This window comes from Cyprinus carpio, chromosome A24, assembly GCF_018340385.1.
Source record: "Cyprinus carpio isolate SPL01 chromosome A24, ASM1834038v1, whole genome shotgun sequence".
NCBI classification, from domain to species: Eukaryota; Metazoa; Chordata; class Actinopteri; order Cypriniformes; family Cyprinidae; genus Cyprinus; species Cyprinus carpio.
The window spans coordinates 23,039,307-23,063,786 of NC_056595.1; the positions used below are offsets into that span (position 1 = coordinate 23,039,307).

Consider the following 24,480-nt stretch of genomic DNA (forward strand, 5'->3'; position numbering starts at 1 on the left):
TATAAATGAAATACACTATTTATTACAACGTTATATTAAAATTGTAATTAATATTATATTCTATACATTTTAATGAATGCAAACGAGATCTACATACTTTTTAATTTTTTAATACTTATTTTACAGCATATTTATTAAAAATATATTACAAATTTAAAAACTTTATATGTGACCCTGGACCACAAAACCAGTCTTACGTGTAAATTTTTCGATTGCTTTCCATTGATGTATGGTTTGTTATGATCGGACAATATTTGTCTGAGATACAACTATTTGAAAATCTGGAATCTGAGGGTGCAAAAAAATCTAAATATTGAGAAAATCACCTTTAAAGTTGTCCAAATTAAGTTCTTAGCAATGCATATTACTAATCAAAAATTAAGTTTTGATATATTTACAGTGAGAAATTTACTAAATATCTTCATGGAACATGATCTTTACTTAATATCCTAATGATTTTTGGCATAAAGGAAAAATCAATAATTTTGACCCATACAATGTATTTTTGGCTATTTCTACAAATATACCCCAGAGACTTAAGACTGCTTTTGTGCTCCAGGGTCACATATGTTAAATACATATGAATTAATAATGGCAAACGTTGGTTAATTTGTGTGCGATGCCTGAATTCTTGTTTGTTGTAGAACGCGGTGAACTTCGTGGATGACAGTTTCCCCCCCGGTCCGCGTTCGGTCGGGTTCCCCGAGAACGACAGCGTCCAGCAGCGAATCAAAAAGTGGCTACGCCCTCACGAGATTAACTGCAATAACTTTAAGGATCGTGGCGTGAAGTGGTCCGTGTTCAGGACGCCCCGCCCCTCTGACATACTGCAAGGCCTTCTGGGAAACTGCTGGTAAGAGAAACATGTCTCTCTATGGTTGAGTTTTCGAGTGGAGTGCTAGTTTACTGCTTACAGCTCAGTATACAGTGTATCAGTATGTGTTACGCACAGTAGTAGTTACAAGTAACACAAGTTTTGGAATCAGATGACTTTTTTCTTGTAACTAGTAGGGCCTTTACAGTTGCCAAAAATACAACTTATGAGTTCTTTGTTATAAAAAATAAATAAGCAAGCCCAGCTCAGGTGACAACACAAAAGTAACACAATTAGTTACTTTTAAAAGTAACTTTCCCCAACTCTGATTATGTATTTAAACACTATTTTTGTCACATGACCTGGAGTGGAGTCCAGTTTAGCTGCGCTCAGTGTAGTTTAGTGATGTAGGAGTGAAATGTTGGCGGTGTGTCGCATGTTTCACAGGTTTCTAAGCGCTCTGGCGGTGCTAGCGGAGCGGCCCGAGTTGGTGGAGCGTGTAATGATCACCAGAACCATATGCCAGGAGGGAGCGTATCAGGTCCGGCTCTGTAAGGACGGGACGTGGACGACGGTTCTGGTGGACGACATGCTGCCCTGCGATGAATACGGATTTCTGCTCTTCTCACAGGTTTTTGCTGCTGTGCTTGAGTTTGATTGTTAGGACTGATTTTACGAGCTTGCAATTAATAGACTGATCATGACGATCACTGAGCAGTTTTCAAATATTGTCATCCAAAGTAAATAATTGCATATTTTTACCTACTTGACAACCAGAGGGAGTGATAAATTAATTGTAACCGCAAATAGTTAGGATACATACATATTGTTTATTGATCATAAATAAGATCTACATTTATCTGAAATGCAAATTAAAGACATATTTTACACCATATTTATTAAATATATATTTAAATTGTAATTTATTTTATATTAAATATGTACTATGTAATGATGGCCAATTAGTTTTTTTTTATGAGTGTTAGTGTTTTTGGAAATTATTGAAAACGTTAGTGAAAAGTATTTTTAAAGAGTATTTAAGAAGTAAGTGAAAAGTGTTTGAAACATTGTAAAGATTTGAATTTCAAATTAATTAAAAAAAATAATATTATTACTACATTTAACTGTATAAATGTCAATATATTTTAAATATATTTTATTAATTACATTTTATACACTATAATTAGCATTAAAATTTTATTATTATGATTAAATATATGTAATATATGTAATTATATTAAATAAAACAGTTTAAATATTTTTGGCTTTTTATTATAAAGTAGCGTATGCATGCATTTTTTGGAAATGATATTTTTGCTGTAATCATTACATCCCTGTTTTCTCCGTTACTTTCCTGCTAAGGTCTTGTATTAATATTTTTTGAATCTCTCTCTTTTTTCTCGGTGTTTTTCTCTTTGACAGGCTCAGCGGAGGCAGCTGTGGGTCGCGCTGATAGAAAAGGCTCTGGCGAAGCTGCACGGCTCGTATTTTGCGCTGCAGGCCGGTCGTGCCATCGAGGGTTTGGCGACGCTCACTGGCGCCCCCTGTGAAAGTCTGATGCTGCAGGTCAGCTCAACCAACCCACGTGAAGAGCCCATCGACACGGACCTCATATGGGCCAAAATGCTCAGCTCCAAAGAGGCCGGGTACGGCGACACACTCTCCAGATTATTAAATTCATTGTCCTGTAATTTGAGCCCTGAAATTTATTCACTGTGCTCTGGACTAATTTCAAGGCTCATTATCAGAAGACAAGGCGTCTTTTGTCCTATATAATGAAGGAAAAAAGACAATAATTGATAATAATAATAAAAAAAGAAATTAAATTTATATTTAAAAAAAATGCAAATTAGATGATTATATTACGATTTATTTTAAGATACTTGTAGATTTGTTTCAATTTATTGGTTGATGTTCTATATTTGATAGTAATTGCTTTGTGAAGTTTGATGAACGTGTGTAAAAATCCTGACTGTAGCATCACTATAAATAATTCTACATGAGAAAAAGAAGGCTTTAAAAAGATCGGTATCTCTGATTGTATCGACAGATAATCGATCACTTCCTGTGATCGGCTCCAAAAATCCTGATCAGAGCATCCTAACATACTAGCATTTGTTATACATACAGTATCAGCTGAATAATGCAAATGATTGATAATTATATTATTTATATTATATAATTATGTCTATAATTATTATTGTACAATTTGCAAAAAATATTATATCTAAAAAACACATTGTTGGATATTTTCAGCCATTGTTTAAAAGTTGTTGTAATCATTTTATATAAAGTAATTGCTATATTTAAACTAATATAACCAGTTTCAACTAAAATATTTATGTTTATTTATTTTCTAGCTGTCTGTTTATTTGTGTTATGTTCTGTTTTATTGTTTGTTTTTGAAACTAAAAATGTTAAATTTAAAAAAAAAAACCATCCAAAAAATCAAATATTCAAAAAATAATATCAAATTATAAATAAACAAAATTAAAATGTTGTATTTTGAATTATCTGTGTATTTTTTTTATTTGAAAAATCATATATACAGTATATATTATTGTTAACTAAAAAATAATAATTTTTTTACTTGAAATAAAACTTTATCTGAAATAAAATAATTTATATATATATATATATATATATATATATATATATTTATATATTTTTATTTTTGTATGTATGTATGTATATATTATATATATATATATATATATATATTTTTTTATGTGTTTTTGTTTGTATATTTAAAGAATTGAAATAAAATGAATACAAATTCTAATCATGTATCAGTGATAGTAAAACACCTCTGCTCTACACTGGAGTAACTGTGCAGTGAGTTATGAGGTTTGGGTTTGTGATCGTTGTCTGTGTGTGTCTCAGCTTTCTGATGGGGGCGTCCTGTGGTGGCGGGAACATGAAGGTGGATGATGCTGTATATGAATCTCTGGGGCTCCGGCCGCGACATGCCTACTCCATCCTGGACGTCAGGGATGTTCAGGGCTACAGGTCAGACACGTCCACAGCATACGACACAAAAGATCACTGTTTTGTAGGGGTGTGATGTTACACGTATTCATCCTGAAAACATTCAGTACGGCTCTTACACAGTGTTGTTTGAACCACTGCGTTTGCAGAAGTTCATTTGAAACTTCTAGTTTTATATATCCTCATTTTAACAAAATAGTACATATACTTAAATCCCAAGATCGATTATTTAATCTATGCTGTTTCAGTGAATAAAGCTTCTTTAAGGATTATTATCACAGTAAGCTTTGTGCTTAGTGACTTTCAACAAGGAACAAAGTCGCATCGTTCATATTCTGTCCGTTTTATCAGGAAGTTCAAGGTTTAAATGTCATTTTGACACTCTTTAATGTGTCACGACAAATCAATCGTGTGTTTCAACTGTTTACAGATATCATTAAAACACGCATCACGTGGCATTACATTTAGCTCATTTGTTCACTAGAGAAAAGAAGTCTACAGAAGAGCATTTTGCTTAATATATGCTCTATATTATATTATGTTAATTTAACCTGTTAGTTAGTTAACGTAACTGTCATGAAAACAAGTTATGATTATATTTCAACAACACATTGGAGTAGAAAGCTAATTTTCTAATTAGATTTATAAGTCAATGTAAAAACTGCCTTGTGTGCAATTTACATTTGCATACAATTTTTTCATTTCAGTGCTGATTATTATATCTAAAAATAAATCGTAATTGAATTTCTTTGTTAATTGTAACCTTTAATATATAATAGTAATATGCAAGTTATACTGCTCCTATATAATTTACAGCATTAGCAGAGGTAGATTTCTTTTTTTATTACTGATTTTATTTAATGACAGAGCCACAATTTGTTCAGTTAAACACTGTTTAATGAAATGGAACAAAAGAAGCCGTTGCTGTTCCTGAACGCGTACCGAACTGTCATTTTTGTGTACTGCTACACACCTGCTGCTTTGCATGTAATGAAGATGATTCATGCTGTCATGCAAAGAACAAAAAAGTAGTCCATACAGGTTTTCTGAGGTCATATGATTGCATGCATGAGGAGGGGGGTTGTTTTCGAATCACATTGTGGCCGAATAATAAAAGCAGGCCAGAGCTGTAAATCTTGAGTGGTTCTGGTAAAGGACGGCGGCTTTCGTGTTTCAGGCTGCTACGTCTGAGGAACCCCTGGGGCCGGTTCTCCTGGAACGGCTCGTGGTCAGACGAGTGGGCCGACTGGCCGCAGCACCTGCGTCACGAGCTCATGGCTCACGGCAGCAGTGAAGGCGTCTTCTGGATGGAATACGGAGACTTTATTAAGTGAGTCATTAAGTGCTTCATCTGTGTTAAACTGACCTTTAATCTGAGATGAGCTTCATAAATAAAGAGGACCTCATCAGTGGACAGAAGTCTTTCAGATGTGATGTGAATGTGCTGATGGCCTGTATATTTGCTTTTTATTTTATTATGTATTATATTACATTTTTGTATTAGTAATTAGATCTATATAAACATGGAGAAAAATGAGGACATCATATTTAATTAAAATGATTATATTTAATTCTTATTCATTTATATGCAGATTATTAATGATGGAAAGTGAGATTTACATAAACACATTTCACACCATTTTAATATAAAAATATTGTGCTGTTTTGTGGAAATTCTGTTTGAAGAATATATTAAAATTAATTAGTTTTAAATTATAGAAACGTTATTTAATGACGGAAGAGATCTACTTAAATTTGAAAAATGTGATGTAAGTGTGCTGTATATTATTTGTATTATATTATGTATTATATACAAATTCTTTTTTATTAAATATGAGCAAATGAGATGAACTTGGAAAAAACAAGACATATTTACACCTTGTAGTATAAATAAATCATAAAAAAAATATATTTACACCTTGTTTATAAAAAAAAATTATATTGAAATCTACATAATTTTTTTTAACAATTTGTATTAAAAAAATTAAAGCTTATAAAAAATGAAGATAAAAAATTATATTTAAAAACCTTATATTTAAATAATTACATTTTATATTATATAAACATTATTTAATGATGACATGAATGACACATTTTACATATTTATTAAAAAAAATTAAATTTTTAATTTTATGTATTAATGATGCCAAATGAGATCTACATACATTTGAAAACAAAAAATACTAATTTTACATCATAATTTATTACAAATGTTAAAAATGTATTAAATTTGTTAAATCCATAGTAACTACAAACAATATCTACATTAATTTGTAAAAATGACATATTTTACACCATATTTTTTACAAACATTACATTACAATTCAGTTATTTTATTATGACAACCGTTTTCAGTTATTTTATATGAGATCCATGTAGACAATAATAAAGACATTTTACACAATTTTTATTAACGATATTAATTAATATATATATAATAATGGCAAATGGCAAAATTCAATAATATTGTAACAATTGTAAAACATTTAAATAATTAATTTGACCTTTTATTCATATTCTTTAATGATTGTAAATGACGAAATCATTAAATTTATTTAAAAATTAATTCAAGTGATTATTAACTCGGGTATTATTAACTGATGTTCAAACTGGGCAAAATACACAATCATCCAGTCTGTCATTAGATCTAGTTAAATAACTACAACAGGAAAAAACCTTATTTAATCTTGTGCGCACAGGTACTTTGATTCGGTGGATATCTGCAAGATTCATCCTGATTGGCAGGAAGTTCGTCTGCAGGGCTGCTTCCCGTGCCGGGCGAGTAAACCGGTGACCGTCACCGCCCTCACGGTCCTGGAGAGAACCGCGCTGGAGTTCGCCCTCTTCCAGGAGGGCAGCAGGTAAATACCAGCCAAATAAATAAAGAATGAGACCTGAAATATTAATCATAAAACAACAACAACATCAGTTCTGTGCCATTGCTCCAGGCGTTCAGACACGGCCGACAGTCACCTGTTGGATCTGTGCATCATGGTCTTCCGGGCCTCGTTCGGTAACGGGAATAGGCTGGTCCTGGGGCGTCTGCTGGGGCACAGCAAGCGCGCGGTGAAGAAGTTTGTAGGATGTGATGTGATGCTGGAGCCGGGAGAGTACGCGGTGGTCTGCTGTGCCTTCAACCACTGGCAGATGGACCTGACGGGCGCTTCGACACCAGGTACACAAACACACTTGACTGACCCTTCACCAGGACTTTGATTGACAGGCGATCTGACCAATCATAACACTGAATCTGACACAAACCAGACAGGAGAGCGGATTAACTTGAAGAGCGGTGTGCACTGACGTCTTTCTGCGGCTGAAACGAGATCCATTCTGATGTTCATTCATGTTTATTTTGAGCAAAAACTAGTAAAGAGGAAGAGATGATGAGAACTGAGGCGCTACAGCGATCCGTCACCAAACATTAAAGAGCCACAAAATGCTATTCATTTGAATTTCTAAAAAATAAAGACAAAATTTTAAAAGCTGAGACCGTTTCGTTCCAAAAGTAACCTGCTCTGTCTCATTTCCTCTTTGCTCCGCGATGTATTTTTCACTGCGTGAGAACATGATGTGTGTTGTGAGAGCGGCATGGCTTGTCAGACGTAGCAACTGTAACTAAGGGGGGGGGTTAGTTCCAGTTCTTGATTCTGATTGGTCTGCAGATGTTTTATATTCACGGTAAAGCACCGACGGTTCTGTGTAGCACTGCAGCAACATAAACAATCAACATAGCATCAAAACTGTGTTTTGTATTTCAGCAAAATGAACTGTTTGTTATGTATGTGATGAATTATGAGCGACCCCTGCTGGCCTTATGTTGCTTCATAACCTTTAACCCACCGTCAGAGAAACTCTTCTCGTATGGGAGAAACATTGATAAGTGTGTGTCTGTGTGAAAGCCTGCAGTTTACACAAGTGTGGAGGGACTTTTATACTCTATTTATTAGTTTTCTTTTTGAGTTATGGTACTGTATGTCCATGAATTTAGAGTTTAATGATGCTTGCAAACTCACACTGTGCCAGGAATCGATCTGTTTTAAACTAAAAGATGCGTTTTCTCATGCTGAGCGATAAGCAGATGTATGTGTGTTTGTGAGAGAAAAGATCATACAGTATGTGACCCTGGAGCACAAAACCTGTCATAAGGGTCTATTTTTTCGAAATTGAGATTAATACATCATCTGAAAGCTCAATAAATAAACTTTCCATTGATGTATGGTTTGTTAGGATATGACAATATTTGTCTGAGATACAACTATTTGAAAATCTGGAATCTGAGGGTGCAAAAAAATCTAAATATTGAGAAAATCATCTTTAAAGTTTTCCAAATGAAGTTCTTAGCAATGCATATTTCTAATCAAAAATTAAGTTTTGATATATTTACAGTAAGAAATTTACTAAATATCTTCATGGAACATGATCTTTACATAATATCCTAATGATTTTTGGCATAAAAGAAAAAGCAATAATTCTGACCCATACAGTGTATTTTTGGCTATTGCTACAAATATACCCCAGAGACTTAAGACTGCTTTTGTGCTCCAGGGTTACATATATGATGTTAAAAAAATGAGATGTTTTTATTTGAGCTTCGTAAGATGAGGCTTGTAACATCAGAACACTCTCTTGCCGTTTACTGTCACTGTCAGGGACTATTTTTTAACTGAATGAATTTACTGAACAAATCAATGCATCAGTTTTTGGTTATAATATTTGTTTTGTGTGGTAGCCGTTTCCTAAAAGCAACAAGGCACTCGAGGCGTGCTGAACAATGCCCTTCAGCCGTGACCCGTTCACGATACAGGCCTCTCGCACTAAACACACTCTGGAGAGTAAGCCGGACTCTTTTCGGAGGAGACTTAGAAAGCAGGTTTGTGTGTTTTGCAGTCTCCAGCCCCACCAACGCTCGCAGACCCAGTCAGGATTTCCCAGGGTACATCCTGGCCATCTACAGCTCCAGACAGGTGATGGTGGAGCAGGTGGAGGCCACGTCCACCACACTCGCCGACGCCATCATCCTGCTGACGGAGAACAAGGGAGAGAGACACGAGGTACTGCGACACACTCACAGCCACCGCATGAAGAGCTTTCAGAATCATTTCTCCAATGCATCCAGATCAATATCTAAATATATGTGCTGTATGGTTTTGAATTTGTGAGAATGCTATGATGAATAAAATGGTTATATGAGGGGAAAAATGGGTTAACTTTGTATATGTATATGATTTCATGTAATTTATTGGGATTTTGTATCATTTAAATTTTTTTAATAATAGGAATTAATAATTGAATAATTCCTAATATGTATATTAATTTATTTGAAATATGTTATGACTATAGAATTGATACATTAAATAATTTTTGTTTTACACACACACACACACACACACACACACATGATACATTAAATAATTTTTGTTTTACACACACACACACAATATAATTTTATTATATAATCATAAATAATATAATTTGTTTGTAATATTATTAACATATATGATTAACAAAGTTATATATAGAAGTTTTTAATAATTTTTATTATAATTTTTATATTTTAAACCTGAATTATATGAATATAAAATCAATTTTGTATATATGTAAATATAATACACTTTTCTCACATAAATAATCATTAATATATAGTATTGATCACAGATGTTATATATATGTGATCAATACTATATGTTTGATTTATGATCATATATATACACACACACTGTATATATATGTGTGTGTGTGTGTGTGTGTGTGTGTAATATATATTTATAAAGTAATACATATATTTTCTTACTTATATTATTTTTATAATATAATTAAATTAATTCATTTAATATAATTAAATTAATTATTAATTATTACATTAATTATATAATATAATATCAATGTAATTAATAAATATAATTATGCTATATTTTTTATTATTATATATATATTTTTTTTTTTATTTTATTTTTTTTTTTTCATGGATTTTGGAATGGAATTTTAATTCACAGACTGTGATGATGCATTTTTTATATTTTTATTTTTAAAAATGCATGTACATTTAAAAAGCTTTGTATTATATTACCTTTACATCAAATTACAAAAGCGTCTTTTGGAGTGAAGGTAAATTTGACTCTGTCTTCTCTTCTGTCTGCCGCTGTCAGTCTCACTCTATCTTTATCCTCTTTTTGAAAGTCGTGAAAGCATTATCATGTAGTTTTTCTTTTGCTATTTGAGCGAATGGGAATGCAAAAAAAACAAAAACATTATTTGATGAAGTTTTCCATTCACTGCAATCAGCTGTGATGACTTCTGTGTCTGAGAAAAGCGCAAACAGCAAGGATGGCGGTTTTATGATGTGATTTGTTAATCTTGTGTTTTTCAGGGTCGGGAAGGAATGACATGTTACTACCTGACTCACGGGTGGGCGGGGCTTATCGTCGTCGTGGAGAACCGTCACCCGAAGTACTACCTCCATGTGTCATGTGACTGTACCGACAGCTTCAACGTGGTGTCGACCCGCGGCAGCCTGAAGACCATCGACAGCGTGCCGCCGCTGCACAGGTAAAGTCCTCTTCAGCGTCTGACCGCAGCAGGAACAAGAGCAGGCCATTGTTCCTCCGGCTCCAGATGCAAACCCGCAGTGTGACAGTGAATGATTGTCCTGTTAGTGCCTGAGGGCTTTTATTTAAGGTTCGTTCACACCGAGAGCCACTTGACACGTGTTCATCACTGAGTCCCACTCCACTCATTCATAACAGTGCTGCTTATGCAGTTTCAACACAATTATTCATTTAAAAAGATGATGAAAACTAATTTACTAAAATAATTCAGAAAGGTTCATTCAAAACAAAAAAGTAGAAGTAGTGTATAAAGTCATCTAGCATCAATTTTAATATGCATTTTAATTTATTAAAAAAAAAATTTGTTTGCGACTTGAGACATACACACACACACACACACACACACATATATATATATATATATATAAACACATATGTATACTTCTCCAACATTAAATAAGTTTGTGAATTTTTCTCAAAGCATCCACCACAAATTGTTTATAAAAAGGAAAATAAAGCCTGTTTTTAGGACCATTATTATTATTATTATTATATTTGATATTTTTGTAACAATTAAGCACATTTTCCCTTTGACTCACAATTGACTTTTTAATATTATTTTATTATTAATTTAAATTTTTATCTGTATTTAGTCCATATTTTTGAACTTCTCGCCATGAGTGAAATATATATTTAGAATGTGAATTTCTATCATTATCCACCTTCTTGGATTAATTAATTTTTCAGTGAGAGCGTTGCAGTGCATTTTGGTATTTACTACCTTAAAATTTGGTTTAAAAAAAGCATAATTGACTGCTTTATAATGTTGCTGCTCACCTTTTGGAAAGTCTTCGTGCTTGCCTGAAAAGTGCTTCTATGTAGGTTTTCTCTAACAGAGCAGCAGTGTGATGCATTAACGCACATGTATTCTCTCACGTGTTGCAGGCAGGTGCTGGTGGTCCTGTCCCAGCTGGAGGGGAATGCCGGATTCTCCATCACACACAGACTGGCCCATAGGAAAGCAGCGCAGGCGTCTCTGGGCGACTGGACGTCTAGTAAAGCCACACACTCGCCCCAGCTCACGCCAGACACTGACGGACTGCACAGACCGCGGCCGCTTTGACACACGCTCACACACACACACATAGACACACTCTCCCTTCATGAAACCACACAGACGAGACCCGTGATGATGAACACACACACACGCAGGCACTGAGAGAGTCTGGGTGGAACTACTGAGCCAATCACACGTCTGCTTGCTGAGCCAAGCCCCGCCCACTGCAAACACACTCGCTCTGCTGCATTCACATCCATCCTGGAGTCCGCCGCACGTCTCCTGTCTCTTTTACATGCGTTCAGTCAGACAGACAATCTCACCAAAATATTTCAGATGGATTATTTCACCATAATCAAAAGGAGTGCAAAATGGAGCTTGTTTTTAGGATCATTATTATTATTATTACTAACGTTTCAATTATATTAGATTTTTCTGTGACAATTAAACACATTTTTCCCTCCTATTTACATTACTGTAAGACTCCTGGACATTACAGTCTTATAATAATAATATTAATAATAAAAATTATTATTATTCTAATATTGTTATTATTATTACCGTTTCAATTATATTAGTTTAATTTTCCCATCAAATTCATAAGTCTTCCGGACAATTCATTTTTAATTTTATAGTTTTTGTTATTTAGGATTATCTTGACTAGATTCTTACGTGAACACAGTGTTTTAATGTATTATAATATTAGTGTTTTTTTTTTTTTTTTACCACATTTAGGCAGTACAACAAATGTAACTATGTTTATATATTTTTTTATATAATTAGTATTTAAATATTATATCATTGCTTTTTCCACATTTCTGTAGAGTTTTTTTTTTTATTACTGTCGTCTGGATTTGGGGTATAATTGTGTGTAATTGTCACAACTCAGGATATCTTAAAGGCCCAAAACACAGGTTTAATTTCCTTAGGCAAACTATATCTTTATTCTTCCTAATCTTAGGGTGAAATGTGCCAAGGTCTCCACATGTTTTGTGAGATTTAGTTTTATTGCCGTTCTGACAGCCAATCAGCAGCCTGCTCTGTGCTCACATGTTCTGTATCATGGGTAATGTATGAAGAATGACGATACTTGATTGTAAGTGTGTGGTACTTCACCGGCTGTGAGGGGTTTATGTGTTGAAGACACATGTGGGAACCATCTTTTAATTTATTTATGTTGTGTTTTAGTAAAGAAGCACAAGAGGAGCTGCTGAACGAGCGCTGATCTGCAGAGACTCATGGGAATGTTTTGATCATCAGGTTGATGAGTGTGTTGGACTTTATTTGTGCACTGAGCGTCTCCGGTGTTTTCTTGTGTTGGTCAGTGTCTCCCTCTGTTGGTGTGTGTCGGTCTGATCATGTGACGTCTCTCACACACACACACACACACACACACACACTTTCTGTCTTTCTTTTGTAAATTGTACAGCGCTGTTCCCCTCTGCACAATCCCGTCTGAAGTTCTCGCTGTAATTATACAGATCTCTGTCGGCCAGGAATATAATATATAGAATATTTTATTGATTCTTTGACAAAAAAAATGTATAAAAGTTTAAAATCTGTATGGTTCATTTGCAATCTCAGGTTCTCTTGGACCAAATGACAAATAAAGGTTTTGTTTTGTTTCATTTTTTTTCCTTTTCTTTTTTTAATCAAGGAACTTGTGAGCTTCTTTCCTTTGTTTCTGATCTTAAAGGTGAAGTGTATATTTTTTTTCTTCAGTGTTAGTATAGTTATATTATAAATTATATTGATTGTATGTAGTTTTTTATTGACCTATATGTTTATTATTCTCAAACTGGTTATCACAGTGATCAGACGTTTAAATGGGTCACCCTCAGGAAACTTCTTTCTTTCTTTCACATTGCTGTAAGTTTAAAGTTCATGTTCTTATGATTTTAATGGATAATTTAGTAAATTCAGGTGGTATCACTCAGTTTTAGTTTCTGAATGTGCTTTATGTCGGTCCCGTTGCATTCATAATATTACAGGGTCAAAGCAATTGATTTCACAGCATCTTTAATTAGCAAATATGATTTTATATTACCATTTTATGTATAGGGAATGTAAAACAATATTTGCATCTTTTTTTCCCAAAAATTAGCTTTCATCATTTTTAATGTATTGTAAATTTTGCATTTACTCTGAATTAGTTTAATCTCAATTGCAATTGCAAAATATAGGGTAAATATGTTTTTACACTTACTATATGATCAATTTTATATATATATATATATATATATATATATATATATATATATATATATATATATATATATATATATATATATATATATATATATATATATATATATGCTGTCTGTTTTGTGTAATGCAAAAGAAAAGATAAATTTTACATGTACAGGTATTAATTTGCATGTCCCAAATAATGACTGCTATATTTTAAGTATATAGTTATATATTATAAAAACTAAAAATTGCCCTAAATTGTGCAGTAATTAATATACATATTATATATTATATATATATATAATTTTTAGAAGTAATATATAACATATATATATATATATATATATATTAATTATTATTTTATGTATTATTATTATTATATTATATATATATATATTCATATATTAATAATTATTATATTATTATTATATATTTTGTAATTATTATATTTTTTTTATATATTATGTTGTAGATTTATTGTTGTAGAATTATACTTTTTACTTTTTATTAAGTTTTGTAAATTTTGTGCATTGATTGCATTTATATTTTTTATATATTAAAAATTTTTTTTTTTTTTTATGTTTTTTTTTATCACTTTTTACTGAGTGACCCAATGCTTTGATCATAGAAATGCATGTAATATGTGATGGCAAATTCTAGTAGACATCTATGAAAATACAAGGATCACAGCATGGTTAATAGTAACGCAGTATGAAGAGAGGTAGTTGAAGTAGGTGAGATTTTGGGTAATATATAGGCGGTGTGTGTCTGTATCTGCTGGAGGTCTCTGCATGACCCTGGAGGGGGGGGGGGGGGGTAATTTGAACATGTTCCCAGAGACCAAGACCTGGATGAATGTCAGTCTCTCCCCCTCATCCCAAAAATGGAGTGAGGGATGAGTGCATGACAACGAGGTGGAGCAGAACCAGCACATTGGGACTGGATCTGGATTTTCATGATGTTTCTGCTGCTCATGTGTGATAAAAGTTTTGTTTTTGAATTTACAGGTTGCTGTTTCACTGTCAGTATTGTTTTTCAAACTTTCATATATGAATTCAAATTATTATTATTATTATTATTAGTTTAATATTAGTGTGTAGAGTATCTGTGACCTGAGTGTGAAGGTTAGAATTTATTTGAAAGAATATTCCAGTCAACTGCTTTGAGCTTTTACATGATAATACAGACCTGATGTCGTTTATCATGTTTGTTCAGATTGAGCATTCAGAATTCAGTTCACTGAAATGAATAGCATTGGTTTGTGAAGTGAGCGCAGTTATACATCTGAGGTGTTTTCTAGGTTAGAGAGCTGACTTTCACTGCCTCTGAAGACATTTGACCCTTTAAGCTCCAGTGGGGGTCTCGTTTCTATCTATAGATTCAGACAGATGATTCTTTTAGGCAGATTCACTCAGTAGAGACAGCTGCCACTTCACCAGCGCTCAATTCATTTAACAACAAGACGTTAACAGTAGCATTTGCGTTTTACTTTACGTTGCTGTTAAATCCCAGGCTGCTCAGCAGAGGGTTGTTGGTTCTAATCCTGGATGTAAGATGAGCTGTAATAACTGAGGATCATCTCTGTGATGAACTGGGAGTCGCTTTGAAGTTTCTGCTTTCAAAGCATCTGCTAAATGAGCAGTTACTTATTTACTTTGCATTAAAATTAACACTCCACAAGAGTCACTTGCAAAACTGTCTCGGTGACAGATGCTTGTGTCCTTATCTTTTACCTTTGTGAAAAATTAAGCAGCAGATGTTTAGCTTGGAAGCTTTATTTCCTCCTTAAGTGTCAAAACTCAAGAAATCCATGCTTAGTTTTCAAAAGGAAATATACAGAAAATCCTGTCGGGTTTCAATGGATTCAGTATATATTGTGAGTTGAATTTTTTATTTTTATTTTTATTTTTATTTTTATTTTTATTTTACGTAATTTTATTACTTTATTAAATTCAATTTCATTTATTTAATTCACTTTTTAAATTCTGCTTTGACAGCTAAATATTTCTTTGAAATAGGGATAAATTATTTTTTTTTTGATTCTAAGAAGGGTTATTATAGTTAAAACTAAAACTAAAATTGTTAATTGAAATAAAATAAATGTCAACCGAGATAAATTTAAATATAAAAAACTTATTTTTTATTCCAGCTAGTTGCCAAAACAACATTTCTCATTGTTATTTAAGTACTAAAAAAACTTAAATTATTAAACAAATTAATAAAAAAAGATATAGACATTAAAGAAATTAGCAAAACTAATAAATATGACAACACACAACAAAACTACTAAAACTTTAACTAAAACTAAAATATATAAACAAGAAAATATAATGAAAAATAAATATATAAAGTCGAAATACAAACAAAAGGCAATTTAAATAAAATAAAAAATATATAAATAAAACATAAATAAAGCCTGATTAAAAATATTAACAAAAACTGTAAAACATAAATGATACTAAAATTCCTTTTTCCATTTTGAAGCATGCTAAGCTTGCTTCTCATCCAAACAGGGTTCATATCAACGTGATCTTGCTGAAAACAAGTGAAATTCCTGCACGAACACAATGCAAACACACACAGCTTCATCATTCTCACCCTCAGGCGAGACATCTTTATAGCACTGCTGTTCTTCTGGGTCCCTGGATGCTTAAATCTCCTCATACCCAAACTTTCATGACAACACATCTCATCTGGGAGGAGGGGATAGAGCCTACATGCTATCAATCATAACGTGGGGACCAACAAAGTGTGTGTGTGTGTGTGTGTGTGTGTGTAAATTTCACTTTAACTTCCAGTGGGGTGTGGCCAATTAAATTAAATTTTATTTTTTTAATTGCATTTTACATGTTTGCCTGACCCTGGCAGACATACAGAGTCACAGGTTCCAGGATCATTGGTTGACTCCAGTGTCCGTCCTTCTCTGCTGTGTCTCTGTGTTGCAGTGATGCAGAGCTCCAGTATTCCCTGCAGATTCACACAGAGCTTGAGATGAAGGTTAAAGACACCGGACCGAATCCCTTCAGCTCCCAGAAACCCGAGCAGGTCCAGTCCAGCCCTAACAAAGCCCCCAGTTACTGCAACGTGTTTTATATTTACTGTCAGGGTCTGCTGGAGACACAACAGCAGGAGGAGTAGATTCATTCACAAACCAGCTGAATGCATTTCCAAATGAAATCATCACATGCTGACATCAGTCACAATAAAAAATAATAATAATAAAATAAAAAAGTGTCCCTTGCTATTACAGTTTAATAATTATTTAAGAAATAAATGTTTCATCTCAAACAGTTGTTTGCATCACAATATAGTGAACATTTAGCGCCCCCTAGTGCCTAAATCAGCCATGACATTTTCTTTATTCTCTCTTTAAAAACAATCATTATATTATATTATATTATATTATATTATATTATATTATATTATATTATATTATATTATATTATATTATATTATATTATATTATTAAAATAAGTCTTCATAGTCATTTACTTTTTTTATTTTAAACCAAAAGTTCTATTTTGATTCCTGAGTCAAAACATGTGCCAGATTGCTACTATCTGTATGTTTTAGTTTCACTCCAGTGATTATTATTTATTTGATATGGAAGAAGCCTTATATAGCTAATAAATATATGTATATAAGCAAATAAAAAATGTGTCTATATTTATTTTTATATATTATTTATTACATTGCTGCCAAATGCATACATGCATACAAAACAAACAAATAAATAAATGTCTATTTGTTTATTTATTGTGTTAGATTAATGAAAATCCTAAAGATTTTTTTTTTTTTTAATTTTTTTTTTTTTTTTACTTTTTTTTGTGAGAATGGTCTATGTGATTATTAAAGGACGTCTCCGTTTTTGTAAACAACACTGGTCAGAGGGTGCCGACCTCCCTGTGAACATGTGGACACCCGAGAATCGTCTCGCGCAGAAGCCTCGAGAAAAAACCCGCAGGGCCGCGCGCAGCTATAAAACACCCGCGACACCGGAGGGAAGACACCGGTTCTGTCTCACTGCATCTGCGGACGAGTGACCTAAAAAACAATGAACATCTCCAACAGGTAAGACCTGTGTCATACTCACGCGCTCTTATTTCACTGTTAATGAAGGGCACACTTTATTATAAGACAGATGAGATCACCTGAACAAATCTGGAGTCTTTTTATTTACGTGCACACGTGCACTTTAAAGATTTTAGTAAGCAAGCAGACATGGCTGAACCTTATTAAGACATTATTATTATTATTATTATTATTATTATTATTATTATTATTATTATTATTATTTCTTTATTGAAATGGCTCTGAGTTAAGAGTTTAAAATGTGTATCCTATTTATTTTTTTATTATATGTCTGTATTTAAATGTCTAAAGCTCATATTCACGCACTGACCCGTTGTTTTAGGCTGTGTGTGTGTGTGTTATAAACCCAGTTGTCTCAGCTGTCTCACTGCATGCTGTATTTTGAGAGGAGATATAAATATCCCAGCAGCTGTCTGTGCTTCTGTTCATTCGCTCCGGCCTCATGAAGGCTCTCAGTTATTGTTTAGTAATTAAATCAAGTACAGGACAATCTGCTTTACCACATTAATACCCAAGAGTAACTGTTTTTCACTCTGCTTCATTCTCATGTCATTTTTATTATTCACTCAAAGAGTAGGAATGAATGGGTGCTTAGTGGGGCGGGAATGAGGTCCGATTATGTGCCCTAAAGAATCATTGAATTGCTCTCAAAATCAAATGACATTTTCTTTATTAATCAGTCTTGCTTTTTGCAATAACATTAGCAGCAATAGAAACTATACTATTAGTAAAGTACTTTCCAGTGGCAAAGTACTGCATAGGCCCAAAAACATGCAAAATTGAGTAAATTGTAAATTTCAATGGTTTCATACTCTCCAATAATTCACAGCACAAACAAAACCCATGTTTCTCTTGTTACTGCAAGTGAACCTGTATTTAATGTTATCCCTTTCATATTTTATTTAATATTGCGTAGTATTGCATCATGTTTTTGAATTTTACTCTTTTCTTTAATCACCAAGACTGGATTTATGTGATCAAAAATCATTAAAAGAAATCAGTAATATAGTGAAATTTATTGCTATTTAAAATAGCAGTTTTCTATGTGAAACTGTAATTTATTTCTGTGATGCGCACCTGATCTAGTGGTTGGATTTCATCCAGGTACAAACAACCCACCGTAAAACATTTATACCCGAGTAATAAGTTAGGAGTTGAAGATTTAGATTTTTATGCTCAACAAGGCTGCACTTATTTAATCAAAAATACAGTAAAAATAGTAAATATTATTGTACATTTAAAATAACGGTCTTCTATGTAAATATATTTTAAAATGTAATTTATTTCTGTGATGTGCAGCTGAATTTTCAGCATCATTACTCCAGTCTTCAGTGTCACATGATCTTCAGAAATCATTCATATATGCAGATTTGCTGCTCAAGAAACATTTCTGATTATTATCATGCATTTGTTTTTTTTTTCAGGATGTCTTTAAAGTCACTTCTCATCAATTACTAAATAAAAGCATTAAAAATTGCTTTCCAAAAAAAATCATACTGCCCCAAAACTTTTGAAAGATAGTGTATGAGCCGCAAAAGATGAAGATATTTAGCTGTCCTAACTATGCACAATATATATTTAAAATGCATTTCAGTGTTTTTTCTCTCTTTATCAGAATAGTCTTAGCACAGTTATTTTTGTGCTTTACAAATCTCTCTCTCTCTTTCTCTCTCTCTCTCTCTCTCTCTCTCTCTCTTTCTTCAGTGTTTCAGACCGTAAGGCCGATAAGCCTCTTACATTCTGCTCGGCGAAGGAGATGTTTGAGAAAATGGAGGAATCGTTCAAAATATGTGCGCGGTGTGAGAGAGTCCCGTCTCAGGTCACAGGCTCGCTGAAGCGATGCACACGGTACGATGACGGGACGATTCAGATGAGATGAGAATAAATGCTGGATCTCACATCTATAACATCTTTTCCTGTCTTCTACAGCTGTCTGAATGTGTATTACTGCAGTAAAGAGTGTCAGAAGAAAGACTGGCCTCAACATAAACTCTACTGTGACAAACTACGCATGCAGCGGTGGACAGACACGTCGAGTGGCTCGTTTATAAAGGTGAGGAGGATGAAGATGCAGTCGGGCAATCATTACGTTCTTTTTAGCACAGTTTCTAATATCAAACACACACACACAAATATACTGCCACTCAAAAGTCTTTTATGCTCATCAAGGCTGCATTTATTGGATCACAGAATACAGAGAAAACAGTAATATTGTGAAATATTATGGTTATTCAAAATAAAAGTTTTTTTTATTTTAATGTACTTTAAAATATATTTTTTCATGCAAAGCTGAATTTTTAGCATCATTACTCCAGTCAATGTCAAGTATAGGCCAATCTATTCTATATCTAAGTCGTGCTGCTTAATTTTTTATTTTTTTTTTGGCTTCTTTGGTGAATAAAAAGTACAAAAGAACAGCATTTATTCAAAATATAAATATTTTCTAACACTATAAGTCTTTACTATAAATTTTAATCAATTTAACACATCCTTGCTGAATAATAGTATTCATTTCTTTAAAAAATAAATAAATAAATAAAACAATTTATTGACCCCAAACATTTTTCTCTAAAAATTGTAGTGTCTATTCTTACATAAGATTTCTATTTTAAATAAATGCTGTTCTTTCTTATTTTTAATTCATCAAAAAATCCTGGAAAAATGTGACTTCTTTAAAAAAATTCTTACTGATCCCGATTTATTAGATTTTTATATTTATATATGTATATATATATATATATATATGTGTGTGTGTGTGTGTGTGTGTGTGTGTGTGTGTGTGTCTGTGTTTGTGTGTAAATGATATATAATATATATAATAAATGTATAATTTTTATATGTAAATGTAATTTTACATAGGAGATCTCCCTTTCCATACGGAGGCGTGGTCTCGTCCCGCTAACAAAGTCAGCTGTTGGAAAGAATGGTTGTCCATGCAGGGAGATCTGACGCCCCGTCTGGAGCCCATCCTGTCCGGACAAAACATGACAGACCTCTGGACCAATGCCTGCAGGCTGCGGCCGGAGGAGGCGGAGCTTCGAGTCTGTGTGGCGAGTGTGCAGTGAGTTTCTCTCCCGGCCTCTTACGATCGGAATGGGAATGAGGATGTTTAACTTGGATCCGTACTCTCGGCCGCTCACCATTCATGTGGTGGGAGCCACTCACAACGAGACCCTGGGAGCCAGAACCACAGACATGGACGAGCTCGGCCGCATGTTCCCGGGGCACCAGGGGCTGGAGGTGGTGATGGTGGGGCCCGAGGTGGTCCAGGGGCCCATCATGAGGCCCCCGCTGAGAGCGTTCGGACCCCGGGGAAAAGTTTACATCAGCGCTTACAAGGGCTTCTACCATCAGTTCTGGGAGGAAGTTGTGGAGAAAGGAGAAGCAGCCAAACCAAATCTAGTGGTTGGATTTCATCCAGGTACAAATAACCCACCGTAAAACATTTATACCCGAGTATTACGTTAGGAGTCGAAGATTTAGATTTTTATGCTCAACAAGGCTGCACTTATTTATTCAAAAATACAGTAAAAATAGTAAATATTATTGTACATTTAAAATAACGGTCTTCTATGTGAATATATTGTAAACTGTAATTTATTTCTGAGATCAAAAGCTGAATTTTCAGCATCATTACTCCAGCCTTCAGTGTCACATGATCTTCAGAAATCATTCTAATATGCTGAAGCATTTCTGAATTTCTTTTATCAATGTTGAAACTTTTTTTCAACTTTTGAGTGGTCGTGTACTTTTAATTTTAAATTGATGTTGAAATTGAGCTCTAATTGATTCTGAACTTTATTTGCAGGGTTTGACGGACAGGAAGTGAATCAGGATTGGTTGGCGACACTCCTGCTGCTACGAGATTACAATATCCCGACTTTATTCACCATGATCAGGTATGTTATACATATATGGAGTTGACACATGATACACAGAATGACGCTGGTTTACTTTCTGCTGTCTGTCTCTCAGTAATGAAGAGCTGCAGAGTACTCTTCACATGTTTATGGAGTTGGAGATGGATGTTAAGGACACCGGCTCAAACCCCTTCAGCTCTTTAAAACCTGAACATCTGCCAAAAAGCCCCAACAAAGCACCCATTTCTGCCAATGCACACTATGTTTCTTTCCGTGGACTGCTGGAGGTGAAAGAGGAGGAAGAACAGAACTAATACTGGATATGTTAACTCAGCCTCAGTAAAGATGATGCTGGTGACTGCCGAAGACAGACTTTGTTGAATGAGCGTTTATAAGTTTTGAAATGTAATGCCATTTTTCAATGCATATAAGAATCAGTTTTTCAAAAAATAAATGTGATGTGAAAATATGGGATTAAAGAATTTTATTTATTCAAATATTTTATTGTTTACATGTCCAGCTGCCTGTATATGGATTGAGCTATTTAGCTATTTTATACCTCATTGATTCTTGAAGTCCTTTAACGATTATGCAAAATCATGCAAATATACCAATAAACCAACTTGTCCTTTTAAGATAAACTCAGCTTAGCATACAAATGATAGTACAGTTCAAACACAACTACATTTATTTTGCAAAAAACTGTAACACCGTTTGCAACTATCAGGATCTTAAAACATTTGAGAGTTTTTTTTTTTAATTCTGGAAAAATATTAATTTATGGTTCATTTTTTACATTTCATTAATTTCATTACACACACACACATACACACACACACACACACACACACACACACACACACACACACATATATATATATATATATATATTTATACACAGTACAGGTCAAAAGTTTGGAAACATTAATATTTTTAATGTTTCTGAAAGAAGTTTCTTCTGCTCATCAAGCCTACATTTATTTGATCAAAAATACAGAAAAAAATGTAATATTGTGATATATTACAATTTAAAATAATTGTTTTTAAATTTATTATACTTTAAATTATCATTTATTTCTTTGATGCAAAGCTGAATTTTTAGGATCATTATCACATGATCCTTTAGAAATCATTCTAATATGATGATTCATTTTCAAAGTTGGAAACAGTTCTGCTGCTTAATATTTTTTCGGAACATGTGATACTTTTTTTAGGATACTTTGATGAATAAAAAGTAAAAAAAAAAAAAAAAAAAAAAAAAAAGAAGCTATGTTTTTAAAATATAAATATTTTGTAATAACAGTATACACTACTGGTCAGTAATTTGGGGTCAGTAAATTTTTTTTTCTTTCTTTTTTTTAAATAAAATCAATATTTTTATTCAGCAAGGATGTGTTAAATTGATAAAAAGTGATAGTAAAGAAAATATATTATTAGAATATATATTATTAGAATTTTTTTTTTTTATTTTGAATAAATGCAGTTCTTTTTAACCTTTTATTCATCAAATATATTAGACAAAAGAACTGTTTCCAACACTCATAATAAATCAGAATATTAGAATGATTTCTAAATGATCATGTGATAGACTGGATGTTACATGTGACACTGAAGGCTGGAGTAATGATGCTGAAAATTCAGCTTTGCATCACAGGAATAAATTATTTTTTTAAAGTATATTCAAATAGAAAACTATTATTTTAAGTTGTAATAATATTTCACAATATTACTGTTTTTTCTGTATTTTTGATCAAATAAATGTAGGCTTGATGAGCAGAAGAGACTTCTTTCAAAAACATTAAAAATAGTAATGTTTCCAAACTTTTGACCTGTACTGTACATACATATATAATATATATAATAAAATGTTTTGGTTTTTTTATGAAGGAATTAGCATGAAATATATTCCCAAAGTTACATTTTAGACTGTTCTGCGTACTGTTTACAGATGGTGAACATGATTTCTGTTTGACGTCTGACATATTTGACATATTTCTAGAGTGTTTGCTCATCTGCGATACATCTATAGGACGTTTCCCATCAGATGTCAAATAGACGTTTAGAAGATGTCGTCTATCAAAAGTTTGTACACAGCAGATGCTTTCTTGCTGACATCTTGCAGACGTACCTGTGCTATCTGGGGCTTTATTAATAAAAGTTCCTCTGTTCTTTTAATTCAGAAGCATGCACATTTCAGAGATTGCTGCAGCTGAATAACATAAAGATGGAGACCTTCTGACTAATGAAACGTTGAGACAATATACAGACAATATGGTTTTTCAGTGCCAATCCTAAAAGCACATGTACATCACGGAGACTTATATTTGACATTTGCAAGACGTATTTGCTCATCTGCGATACATCTATAGGACGTCTCCGTGATATAGGATTGCTATCAGATGTCAAATAAATGTTTAGAAGATGTCTTTAAGATGTTTATGATTTAGAATGTATATAAAACTGACATCTTAAAGACATCTATCAGATAGGAGCAAAATGTGTTTTGACTAATTTTGAAAAGTAAAGATCATTGTGATTTTTCTTTTTAAAGACATTAGGTCACAATTAAATGAATGTGAAGTAGGGCTGCTCAATATATAGAATTTCTAATCGCGATTACAGTTATGGATGCCACAATTATGTAATCGTTCAAAGCGGCAATTAATCGTTCAAAGTCCACTTATGTTATTCTGCGTGCTTAAGACACGTTTTTTCTTTCTAGATGTTATCTTAAGGGTTTCCCCCATTATTTTAATTTTAGTTTTAGTATAGTATTATAATACCATTCATATTTTTACTTTTATATAATTTAAAGAAGAAACCAATCTGTTGTATAGTTGACATTTGAGGCTTAATACTATAGAAACTTAATACTATAGAAGTTTTTCATTTAGAGTGTTTTCAGCTTGTGTATTTTCATATAAAATAACA

At 33.0% G+C, this 24,480-nt stretch overlaps 2 protein-coding genes across 5 annotated transcripts in view; both read left to right on the forward strand.

Moving 5' to 3' along the window:
* The window catches only part of LOC109045682 (calpain-15-like), a 29,383-nt gene extending 16,348 nt beyond the window's left edge, over positions 1-13,035 (forward strand). For 3 of the 4 annotated variants that reach the window (XM_042714789.1, XM_042714787.1, XM_042714788.1), the window contains 10 exons: positions 645-853; positions 1,262-1,445; positions 2,237-2,460; positions 3,698-3,823; positions 4,980-5,132; positions 6,502-6,663; positions 6,751-6,977; positions 8,693-8,856; positions 10,173-10,351; positions 11,296-13,035. In XM_042714789.1, coding sequence (XP_042570723.1) covers positions 645-853; positions 1,262-1,445; positions 2,237-2,460; positions 3,698-3,823; positions 4,980-5,132; positions 6,502-6,663; positions 6,751-6,977; positions 8,693-8,856; positions 10,173-10,351; positions 11,296-11,473 — 1,806 coding nt within the window. In that variant the 3' untranslated portion in view covers positions 11,474-13,035. The other variant, XM_042714790.1, reaches the window with a different exon arrangement.
* A 4,440-nt stretch (positions 13,036-17,475) lies between these two features.
* On the forward strand, positions 17,476-22,018 carry mss51 (MSS51 mitochondrial translational activator). The gene is given in 8 exon segments (XM_019094773.2): positions 17,476-17,668; positions 19,394-19,537; positions 19,619-19,701; positions 19,704-19,742; positions 20,549-20,726; positions 20,728-21,110; positions 21,498-21,588; positions 21,665-22,018. Coding segments are annotated over 8 exon segments (1,134 nt in total). The 5' UTR covers positions 17,476-17,651; the 3' UTR covers positions 21,864-22,018.
* The last annotated feature ends 2,462 nt before the right edge of the window (positions 22,019-24,480 follow it).